This window comes from Caretta caretta, chromosome 3 (assembly GCF_965140235.1).
Source record: "Caretta caretta isolate rCarCar2 chromosome 3, rCarCar1.hap1, whole genome shotgun sequence".
Lineage (NCBI taxonomy): Eukaryota > Metazoa > Chordata > Testudines > Cheloniidae > Caretta > Caretta caretta.
The window spans coordinates 202,256,191-202,268,700 of record NC_134208.1 but is presented as its reverse complement, the minus strand read 5'-3'; the positions used below and the strand labels follow the sequence as shown (position 1 = coordinate 202,268,700).

Below are 12,510 nucleotides of genomic sequence, written 5' to 3'. Positions count from 1 at the left end.
GATTCTCTAGTGGCCAGAATGGTTTCTTTTCATCTTTATCTATACTGACCGTGTGTAGTTTGTTGAAGTCCAGGTATTAACACGTGGGCCCCATTTGCTCTTGTGCTAGTTTGCACTTACTAAAAAAAGATACTCTTTATTTCACCAAGTCGGGTGAGCTCCACAGATGGTTCTCTGCAGGGTCAAGAAGGAGACCGGGGAGGAGAACAATGCCATGGAGATGACACTTCCATGCCATGCCAGTAGGCTTCTGCTTGGTGGCAGGAATAGCAGGGACCTTAGTAAGAAACTCTTGCTGTTTCAAAATAGAAAAGAAAAACAATTGTTGACTATAGATCACTTGATCCCTAAGCTCTGCTCCTCAATTTCAATCTGCTTTTTACAATTCTTGCTACTCAGCCTTTAATTCCGTATCCCTCTCAAACGGCTCTCTAATTAAGTAAGCTCTGAAAACGAAAAGTAGCAGCGCGTTTGCTCTCTGTCCCCTTAATCTGGGAGTCCTGCATGCACTGTTTTGGGAGCTAAATTGAGGATGTGGACATCGTGCGTATTTGTTGTTTGATGCTGTCATAAAAGCCCCGACTCTGCTACTCAAAATTGTCTTTGGGCACGTAGGTCAAATGTTTGCAGGCATGAAAACAAGTATGTGGCGCTTTAGCAGGCTCAGAGAAGTATGAGGGCAAATAAAAAGTGGTTTCAAGCACAATAGTTCTGTTACAGACATATGCTTTTCCTGATCCACAGCTTTAACAGCTCCCTGGTGTTGGGGAAACAAACCGTCGTTCCTAGTGGCTTGTGAAAATGGAAACATGAATTTAAAACAGTCGTTTATTATACTGAACTGCTGGTGCAATCCCACTTTTATTAATAATCAATATAGTCACTGATATATCACCTGCATTCAAAATGAATGCAGTTTATCCCACACAATGCATGGAAGAAATTAATTTAATTGCTTCGTTCATCAGTCGACCAAAAGGCAGATGGGAACATTCAGATAGAATTAAATATTATGCGGGATGCTTGCTAAAGCCTACAATTGTTATGGATACAAAACTGTTTTAGACACAAGTCTTCAAAACATTTGCCTTTAAGGCTTGCATTCTCCACACTTGGCTTCTGCCGGGAAGGGAATTTTTTTCTATGCTCTTTAAACAACACCCTGTGACGGGGTCAAGACTCCCGCTACTTGTTCCGGGAATTAGCTCTGTCTGCTGCGGGGCATCCTCAGCATGGGGTGTCTTGCCCGTTGTCTGTTCTGCTGCCCTAGGATCTGCGTTGCTCCCTGCTCGGTGGCGTCTGCTTCAGGACACTGCCCTCCGGCAGTGCCCACTACTCCAGACTCACCCCCTTCTGGGGCAGGAGAAGAGGGGGGATGATTAACAGCAGTCTTTGGGACTCGCACCTGCCTCAGTGGCCAACCACAACCCAAAGTCTAGCCCCTTAGCTCAGGGGCAAGTTGCAGTCTGTATTGGCCCCCGTCTTCCATGGCCAGGTGCAATATAAGGGGGAGGACCCAGGTCCGCCCGCTACTCTGGGTCCCGACCCAGGAACCCTCTAGCGGCAGCCTCTTTCTGCTCTCCTTCGTTCCCCTCTTGTCCGCCTAGTCTTCCCTGGGCCACTTCCACTTTGGATCCGTGCACCTTCTAGGCCCTTTGTAGCAGGGTCTGCAGCCTGGCAGGTAACGGGGCTGGAGCTCTCTCCTGCTCCCCGGAGCCTGCCCAGCACTGCTCTGTCCAAGGTGCTTGCTCCCTAGCTCAGGAGCCAGTCCTCTTCCCTTGCTAGTCAGGGAGAGACTCCCTTCTTCTCTGCTAGGCAGCCTTTATATAGGGCCTCGCCCGGCCCTCATTGGCTGCCTTTTCCTTCCCCTGATTTGCCCTCCACAGGCCTTTATTGATTGGCTGCCGGTCTGTGCAGCCTCAAAAGGCCTGTTCCAGCCCTTTTCTGAGGGGGTGGGGTGACCACCACACACCCCTTCAGTTATTTTGAGTTCAAAGAAGCTGGGGGAAAATCCCATTAAAAAATATAAGTAAGGATGGCATGGTATGGTATTGCCACCCTTACTTCTGCGCTGCTGCTGTCGGGCAGCCCCCCAGCTCTGAAGGCAGCGCCAAAGTAAGGGTGGCAATACCATGACCCGCTAAAATAACTTTGTGACACCCTCCACCCCCGCAACTCCCTTTTCTATCATGACACCCAATTTGAGAAACCCTGGTCACCCCCGTGAAATCTGTATTCACTGTATAGTATATGATAAAAGCACACAAAAGAGCAGATTTCACAGTCTGTGACGTGTTTTTCATGGTCGTGAATTTGGTAGGGCCCCCACAATGACCATATGTGTCTATGTATGCAGCTGCCGATTTGTTACCATGTGCTTAGACTAATGCCGAGATTTTCTTAACTATGTTGTGCTTCTGAGAGCTAAAGTATTTTATTATGTGATGATCTGATTCCCATAACAAATTACCCCAGCCATTTCTTTCATGCTACCTGAAATGAAAAACAGTTTCACCAGCAAGAGCGTGAGGATAAATTAGATTTCAAATACTGAGAACTGACGAAATCAGTATTCTACTCTTAAACTCACTAACAAGATAACTCTGAGCGCTATGAATCTGATCTTATTCAGCATTGTGGGGATTCATCTTTCTTTTTACCCAGTACACTCCATGTGAACTACAATCCTCCTGGTAACTTGTGCTGGGGTTTTTCATGTGATCCTGTTATTTTTGTTCTTGGTGGAAGCAGAAGTTCATTAGATCATGCTGGAAGTATGCAGAGGTCTAGAGAGGTTGGTCAGAATAAGTTTGAAACCACAGTTTCTGCTTCTATGCTTGGTAATTCTGTCTGACCCGAGTTGGGTTTTTTTTTAGTATTGACCTCTTAGCATGTGCTCCATTTTAGTAGGTTTAAAATTAATTTGGGGCTTACGTAACATAAAAATTATAAACTGTATAAATCACAGCATTTATTTTCTTTCCTCAAAGCTTTTCCCTTACTTTAAGCTGAATGACTCAGGTTAGCTTTCACTCCCGTGCTCCCAGGCAGTCCTGCTCAGACCTCTCCCTGCTCCATGCCCCTTTTCAAACAGTGGTTTTAACCAAGAACCCTGAAGACTTTTATTTTCCAGCTGAGAGGCAGTTTGGGTACAAGGGATTGCGCTCTAGGCTAAAGATCATGTGCTCACAATTCCTGTGCTGGCACGAACTTGGTGTGTGGCCATGGGAGATCAACGCTGCTGCAATCGATGCAGCAGGTGTTGATTTAGCGAGTCTAGTGAAGACCCGCTAAATCGACAGCAGAGCGCTCTCTGGTTGACTCCCGTACTCCAGCTCCCCAGGAGAGTAAGGGAAGTCAACCGGAGAGTGTTTCCCATCAACGCAGCACAGTGAAGACACCAGGGTAAGTCGACCTAAGCTACATCGACTCCAGCTACGTTATTCACATAGCACAAGAATAAACAGCTGAAGAAGAGTCAGCTGAAGAATCTGAGTTGCATTACTGAAGGGCTATGTATGCTAAGTGTTGCAAGAAATCACACAACAGAATCCAGATCACCGCATGTCCTGTGTCATGTAGTTAGTTTGGGATCCCTCCGTGGCTTGAGCGCTGATGAAGCTGTGGATATAGACAAGTAAATGAAGTTTTTTGGGCCAATCCCAATGAAGTTTAGAAATTCTTGATAAATAAAAGCCATTAATAAGCAACCTTTTATTACCAAAAATGAATAACGTAACGAACAGGTGAATCTATTTTATTCATACATATTAGATACTAGATCTCCTAGAGGAAGGATGAATTAACAGAAGTCTTTTTTTAAAGGCTCATGAAGCAAGAACCCAGGGAGCAGATCTGAGAATACTATTGATAATCCATGTTACACCTTGAATCATACAGAGATGTATGTCAACATGAGAAGTCAGGATCTCCAGAATTGACCTAGATGGATAAAAGTCATAGAAACCACACGCAGAAACTATAAACCTGCCCTGCAAAAATTATAGTTTGTATGATTTTTCAGATACCTGGCTCTGTGAACAAAATATATTAAAGAGACAGTTTCAAGGAGATCAAGTAATTATGCTAGGTGTCCTTTTCATTTATGTCTGCAAGAGCAAGACTTCCACGAATATCATAAAATATGATTAGAGATGTGCCAAAATTGGAAACCTTTTCTACACTCCTGTGTATTTCACAGGAGTGTAGATGCAAATTCCTCAGATCCAACTCTGCCTCCATTCCAAATCAGATTATAAATTGAAAAAGGCCTATTTCCCAGGTTGGTTATAGCCAAAATCCTACAAGTCAATTTCACCATGTTTTGAGTTAAAATCGCAGAAATCTCACAAGATTTTAGTACCCTTAAGTCCAAAACTCAACCTTAGTCTTAATTTGGGTTTGAACCTAGACCAAATGTAATGGAGATCTGAACACCATTGCCTCACTCATACGTCAAATTGATGCTGTTTAGTTCTAGGAATTATTTTGGTGAAATTCTATGGCCTGTGTAATATAAGAGGTCAGACTAGATGATCACATTGGACCCTTCTGGCCTTGGAATCTGGAAATCTAGGAGCAATACAAATAGCGGCTCAGAATGATAAACCTCTCAGGGATGTACAATGATTTCTATTTCATATGTCATTCTTGGGTGTCTCCCCAATACACTAATTCCATTATCCACAGTAAGGTGTATCACTGTAGGTATTGATGTGGTCCTACAACATGAAATATTTTATTATTTGTGGCCAAATTAAGTTGAAAACCTTTTCTGTACATCGTATTGCTGTTTGTAGAAATGTGTTGATTCCTGTTTCTTAATTAAGGTTACTAATATTGTGATGTGTCCCAGTTCAATAAGCCTTGCATTAGGAAAGGATTTTAATGTATGCTAATAATCTCCATATGTGGAGTTCATCACTAAGAGTTAAGAGTAACTGTAACAAATATTAACACCTACATCTCTGAAGATTCCTATAAAACAAGGATCTTAAGAAATGACTGCTTGATACAGCTTGACACTTGACATTGACTTAATTCTGGAGAGTCTCTACTTGTTATTGGAAAAAATCCTTGAGAAGTTTGTGGCAAGAAAACTCCAGTGGTTTCTGAATTGCCTTGACACCAATCAGTCAGATTTTAGACTTAGATATGGACCAGGCACTTGTTGCATTAGTCAGTGATCTCCTCCTCATGATCATAGAATAGTAGGCCTGGAAGAGACCTCGAGAGCTTATCTAGTCCAGTCCCTTGTGCTCATGGCAGGACTAAGTATTATCTAGTAGTATCTATGATGGATGGATATAAAGTGTCCATGCTGCTGCTTTTGTATGTGCTGGGTTGCCTTTCATAGTGCTGACCACATGGTTTAGTTGACATACCTGAGACCCGCCCCTAGAAGGACTGGATGGAGGGTTTTTTTGAGCGTGAGAGAGCCCAATGGGTAGCATTGGCCAGCTGCTCTTCTGCTGTAGGGTTCCCTTATGCGGGTTACCACCGTGGTTTATTTCATCATATCCACTGTGTAGAAGTATGAGGCTTAATGAGGAGATGTGGACTGTGATAACACACCCATGTCTACAGCTTTGTTGCTTTGATCTTGGTAGGTAGAGTTGAACAAATGGTCCAGAGGTTGTCTGAGACTGTGAACTGAATGAGGGCTAGATATAGAGAAGATAAACGGAATGTTGGTAGGCTGGAGCAACCAATAGAATTGATAAACCAAGTAGAGTGAGGGAATCTGCCACATGCGGCACAGATTTTGTAATTTAGCAGTTTCATGCGATGTTGGTCTGCTCCTGGATAACTAGCTGTGGCTAAGAGCACTTTTGACACATGGTGAAACATGACTGTCCTTTTTCTCTAGGATGTGGTCCTTGATGCAAATATCCCTGCCTTTGGTCTCCTCCAGAGTAGAATATTGTAATGCATTCTGCACCATGCTGCGCATTGAGACCATTCTGAAATGAAAACTAGCACAGAATGCAGCATCTCAGTTGTTCAGTCGCGTGTCAGGCAGAGAGCATACCATAATAGTGCTCTGTAATCTTCACTGACTGTCAGTAAATTTCCAGGGGCGTTTCAATGTGTTAGTTTGTAACTTACTGCTATTATATTTTTTATTAATTTATCTCAGGTATTGCCCACACTCTTCTAGGTGATCTCAGAGGAAAGTCCCTTAAAGACAGAGAGAGCGTAGGGAGAAGGGGCACAAGAAAAAGAAGAGGAGGCATTGCATAAGAGAAGAGTGATCAAAGTGGTAACTGCCCATGTCATGGCAAAATAAGACTGATGCAAATACGTATTTGAAATCTGGGATACATAATTTATTCCTCAGACTTGTCAGCAGCAGTTAGGGTGACCAGCTGTCCTTATTTTATTGGTACTGTCCCGATATTAGGGTCTTTGTCTTCTATAGGACCGTATTACCCCCACCTCCATCTCGATTTTTCACACTTGCTGTCTGGTCACCCTAGTAGCCATCAGTAATATGGATTGGGGGTGGGCAAGATGGCTGTCGTGAGGCCAGAGCAGATGGTTACTGCAATCAAAATGGGAGATGAGGGCCAGAGCAAGCGTTCTAGCAGCAGAGATAGAAAGAAGAGGGCTGATCTTAGACACTAAGGAGGAAGAAGCTACAAGATTTGGATACTGCTTGTATGTAGGGAGAGGAAGGAGTTAGAGATGGATTCAAGCTGGGAAGTGGTGGATTTGAGTAACAGGGAGGATGATGGTGTTGTCAATAACAACAAAGAAGTGGGGGAGTGGCCGGGGTTTAGGAGTGAAGATAAGGAGGTCAGTTTGGGTCATGGGAAGCTTACATGGATGGCAAGACATCCAAGAGGAAGGGTCAGAGAGACAGACCGAGATGTGGGATATGCTGGAGGCAAGTTGAGGGCAGAGAGGTAGATTTGTGAGAGGTTGCCATAGCGCTGGTAACTGAAACCAAGTAAGCAGATGAGGTCACCCGAAGAAGAGGTGACCTAGTGGACAGAGCATTGTGCTGGGACTCAGGCTTCTATTGCCGGCTCTACTGCTGGTGACTTTGAGCATGCCACTTAGGCACCTAAAGACCAGTCTAAAGAGACTTAGGCACCTAAAGGCCAGTTTTCAGTCTACCTTTAGCCTAGTGGTTAGCTTACTCACCTAGGATGTGGAAGACCCTGGTTCACTTCCCCCTCTGCCTGATGAGAGGAAGGGATTTGAATAGGGACATTCTGATGTGGCTCAGTCTCTCCTGTTGAAGCCGTTCCATTTTGGATAAATAAGGAAATATGCACTGGGCCCGAGAGAGATTGAGAATGCCTCTGTAGTCCGTTAATTGGGGCATTTCTTGTTCATCTCCCTTCTCCTCATCAAATAGAGGGGGCAGTGGAACAGGGATCTCCCATACCCCAGGTGAGTCCCCTAACCACGGGGCTAAAGGTTATAAGAGAGGCCTTCTCCTCCCCTCAGCTGTATTCTTGCAAGAGAAATGGCTGAGGCTCCTGATTCCAGGAAAGGTTTCCCAGCCATGAATCACAAAGGGAGCTAGGCACTGACCTATCTGAGAGGGGCAGGGTTAAGGATACACCCTTCTCACCAGCATCTCACACTGGTTAGTTTAGGCAGCTCCTTGCCTACTGTGCTAGCATTTGTGGATTTCGTTTTCCGGCACCTGTCTCTCCCCCCATGCATTGTATATGGAGCCGAGGCACCTAAACCAGGGTTTGTGGATTCCAATGATTTTCCCAAGGTGCCTTTCCTGGATCTGAGCTTTAATTTCTTTGTGGTTCAGTTTCCCCATCTGTAAAATGGGGTAACGATACTGACCTCCTGTGTAAAGCGCTTTGAGATCTGTTGATGAACAGTGCCATATAAGAGCTAGGTATTATTATTATTTATTACTAACAGAAGTAAAATTAAGCACATGCATGTTTGCAGGATTTTGGTGCCTATGAGTGTCGTAACAAAACAAAATGTAAAAATGGTTGTATTTGCCTTCAGCTTTGCAGTGGATGCATGATAATTAATAGGTGTCTGATCATTATTAGGTGTATCATAGGTATAGCCCTAAACCTACAAACTGAAAATAAGCCCCCAATCATGTAAAAATAACAAATGGAGGTGAGTTTGTAAGTTTTTCCTCTCCTGCTTGTAGTGTCCCCGTGCTGTAGGTTATTGTTCCCATCAGAAATTATTTAAGACCGTTTCTGTTTTGTTTTTGTTCCAGTTACAAGGTGAACTTGATCAGGAATATCAAGACAAATTCAAAAGGCTCCCTCTGGAAATTCTGGAGTTTGTACAGGATGCCATGAAAGGGAAAATCAGTGAAGACGGAGACCACAGTTCTGCCACTTCCTCCCTGACATCTGACAGTGGAAAACTGAACCATAACCCTCTGCAAAATGAAGAGGAAACGGAAGAAAATAATCCAGATAAAGTGTTCGATACCCCTTTTTAACTACCCAGGGCAGCCCACAAGCAACAGTTATTGTGCCAGGGCATGCCACTCCCATGCTGCCCATTCTCTGGTTTCCTGTTGTGAGCTGCCATTGAAAAGCTTCTGAATGCAGGAGGCATCTGTATTGAAGTTCACATTTTAAAAAGAAACATTTTATAAAGAGATGGTGCAAAGGTCTTCACTCTCATGCTTCGTTTTTTTTATTATACTAAAGCTTAGTGCAGTGAGAGTAGGGAATGAATGTGTTAATACTCCCCCCTCCCCCAATTTACAATGGGTAATTTTCAGGCCTTATGCACTTTTAAGATAGTTTAATGAAGACCAGAGTATTGTACACAGGCAAATGTGCACAGATTTCCTTTTAAAGTGCCAATGCAAAGCGTCCCAAACTAATACTGACCTTACGGAATTGTATGACGATACTTAATCATTTTTGTTTCCTGCTTTCTAACTGCACCTTGACAGCTGTGTCATCATGTTACATTTGCACTGAAACATTTGATCCTTTTTAGCTTTGCAAGCACTGGTGGCTTGCTGTCTTGATATTATGTTTATCATGTGGAGAGAAATATATTTGCTGCTGAAAAAAATCCTTTGTTGGAACTGTGGTGATTAGAGTAAGTTTAAAACCAAGAGTTGGACTTAGTCTGCTTAGAGAAAGAGAGTGTTTGTATGTTGTACACTTGTGTGAGTGCATATATGTTTGAGCATATACATACACACACACACATACATATACACACACAGCATGTATGTATTTGCAGTCGGTCTGCTCTCATGGCAAAATGAAAAGTTTCAGGGATACGTGAATAGAAAACCTTTATAGATTGTAACCTCTGGGTTACAGTGATATTAAACAAACATTAAATCATAAGATTCTTTTCGTGTTGTTGGTGTTGTAAATTGAAGTACATTTAGCAAATAAATTTGATATATATTTTGCAGACTTGAAAGTATTGATTTTAAGTGTCATATTTTAAGCTTACTGAATTTGATAGGGTTATAAAAATGTTTAAAACTACAGGATTTGAACATTTAGGAACATCTTCCATCATTTTTAATTCTGCAGTTCAGTTTTACTAACGTCTGAAGTTTAAAAGCAAATTTAAAAACCCCACCCCGGTTATTTCAAATATCTGTTAATCCATATATCCATACTTTAACATAAGAACAGTCCAAGCTTATGTACAGTATGATATGCATGAGAGAAATAAACCGCATATTTTCAGAAATCTATATAAAAATAATTAGTAAGACTTTCTGAAAATCAGGATATTTGAGAAGGGAAAGAAAAATATTATTCTCTGGCATCCCCTGTTAAAGAGGATATAGGGTATGATAATATATATGGCCTGATTCTCATTTACACTAAGGCCACTTTATACTGCTCTCGTCATGTAAAGGAGTTTTAAAGTGAGCATAAATATAATTTACTTGTACTTTAAGGCCCCTTTATAGTACCAGAGCAGTGGGGCCCTTAGTGTAAATGAGAAACAAGCTCAGAATGTGTAGATTTTCATACTTAGGCCGACGTCCTGCAAACACTCACATGAGTAACTTTATACACATGAATAATCCCATTGGATTCAGTGAAACTACTCTGTGGATAATAATGCTCGCATACATGTTTGCAGGATTTGGGCCTTAATTTGTATTTTTAAATAAATAAATTTAAATGGTCTAATAGTAGCATAGCAAAGCATTTTAATAAATAATAGCAATTAAGTTACTTTACGCTTTCCCTCAGGATTTTAATATTTTAAGTAACTTATTTTATTTAAATTTAAGCAATAAATACCGATCAAGCTTAAGTTTTGAGTTAAATCCTATATGTGTATATATATTATAAGTTCAAATCTTAGAAAACAAACAGTATTTTGATGGGTTTTTTTTAAACTTAGAGCAGGCAAAAAGAAAAATTGCACATTCTTTGGAGATCATATTTTGGATTAAACTATTCTGGTTGATGATGATTACACTAACTGAATGACCATAAAACTCAAAAGTCTGACTTTCAGCTTGATTTTAGAAAAATCAGTCTACTTTTGCACTTTGAAGATTGGCATTAATCATTCGATAAAAATCTAGAATGGTAAATTTAATGCTGCATTTTATAAACTAAAAATTACATAGGTTGTTGAAATTATAGAAAGGATATACTAATAGCAGTGTTCACAACCCTATTGAAGACTATTGCATTATAGTAATCATTGCCTTAGGGTAAAAATCATGACTCCACTGAAGTTTATGGTAACACTTCCAGGGACTTCAGGGTAGCCAGGGGCTTCACCATTAGTCTTCAAATAGACTTGGGCAAATACAAATTAGCCTTTTATTTATATTTTAAAAAGTGTATGGTTGGACTAAATATATGATCAGTTGTAGTCATTTTACAGTATGTTTGTATTTGACCATTTACTGTACTCCCATTTTTTATATCTGTACAGTGCTAATTTTTGCAGTTGTAGGGTAGTGTGTAATACTGTACACCTTGCATTGTTCAGATTATTACAGTGATACAGATATCATTTAATATTAATATTACTTGAACTAAATAAGATAACGAAAAAAGGGTCTTTATGATGTGCAAGTCTTGTGCCTTTTATGTATTTGCCTTGTTATGTGTTGAATGTGTGGAAATGCTGTACTGTGGACCTTTCTGTTGTATAGAATAGAACTCTCTATATTAAACTAGATTGTACACTTCAAATATCTTAACACTACTGAGAATAGATTGACTTGGGCAGTATAAGCAGAATTTTAAAAGTTCTAATGAAATGCCGGACATTTTGGATTTAACATGTTCATAATTATGTTAATTAATGCTCATGTATTAATTATTATTATTATGTATTCATTAAAAGATAACTAAAGGGACATTGCTTGCCTTTCTTTCAAATCAGTGTTGCTCTTGTACATTGTATTAATAGTGTCTGTGATTGATTGGATTTTGGTGATTTGCTTTGAAAAAAAATAAGAGAAATATTTCGGTTAACATGTACATATTTTCGTTTCTCAATCTAATTGTTTCAGATGCATAATTCACATTTTTGTAAGAATTCTATGCAATTTTGTGGCATGGTGTTTCTTCCATTTGTAATTTTATGTGCTTTCATCACAGATCCAAAGGACAAATAAAAATTTTCTTAACACAAAACTGTTGCTATGTTTGTTTTATTATTGGCTCAAAGCATTTACTTCCAACTACCAAGTCCTTTGGTGACTAGACGGGTAATGGCATGCCTTCTGTGCTGCCTTCAGAGCTGAGTGGCTAGAGAGTGGCGGCTGCTGACTGAGGGCCCAGCTCTGCAGGCAGCAGCGCAGAAGTAAGGGTGGCAACGCCCTACCGTGCCATCCTCACTTCAGCTCTACTGCTGGCAGCAGCTCTTCCTTCCGAGCTGGGCTCCCGGTCAGCAGCCACCGCTCTCCAGCTGCCCAGCTCTGCAGGCAGCACCGCCGCCAGCAGCAGCGCAGAAGTAAGGGTGCCAATACCATAGCACGCCACTCTTTTGAAGTCAAGACCGTGGCCAGGAATCCAGCCAAGTGAGTGGGTCCTTCCTGATGGGAAGACTCAAGCTGTTAATTGTTGGCCTGCCCCTAAAGAACCTACCCATCAGTTGGAATCCAGAATACTTTGGCTCTGAAACCAAGAGTAACAGCTGGAGCTGGAGCTTTCTAGTTTTTATCAGCTATACTTAGGGCTTCCAGCAGTGACTTAATCGTAACAGAGGACAGCTGAATGCTGAATGGGCCTGCTTTCCTGTGAGGGACTGAAGGGCTCGCCTGAAGAGAAAACTATTATAATAGAGGTTGAGAGTAGAACTGTGAGCCTCTCTCCCAGACCTTTACCCACTGAGCTGAGATCCTCTCCTGCTTACCACAGTAGGATTCACGGGATTCTGAGCGAGGGGCACCTGATTGCGCCTTGGAGTGCACCCTAAGACTTTATTTTTCCTCCTTTGGGAGCAATTTACTCTGCTTACGTTAGGGAGATGAATACTTACCTGCTGGAAGAGAAGGAGATGCAGCCAGCAGCAGCCACTTGTAAAATGGCCACTTTAGGG

The 12,510-nt window shown here is 41.6% G+C and overlaps 1 protein-coding gene across 7 annotated transcripts in view; it reads left to right on the top strand.

The window, feature by feature from the left end:
* The window catches only part of PLCB1 (phospholipase C beta 1), a 666,388-nt gene extending 654,785 nt beyond the window's left edge, over positions 1–11,603 (top strand). For 5 of the 7 annotated variants that reach the window (XM_048842561.2, XM_048842562.2, XM_048842563.2 and 2 more), the window contains one exon: positions 8,216–11,603. In XM_048842561.2, coding sequence (XP_048698518.1) covers positions 8,216–8,446 — 231 coding nt within the window. In that variant the 3' untranslated portion in view covers positions 8,447–11,603. The remainder of the gene's footprint in view (positions 1–8,215) is intronic. The other 2 variants (XM_048842566.2, XM_048842567.2) reach the window with 1 other exon arrangement.
* The last annotated feature ends 907 nt before the right edge of the window (positions 11,604–12,510 follow it).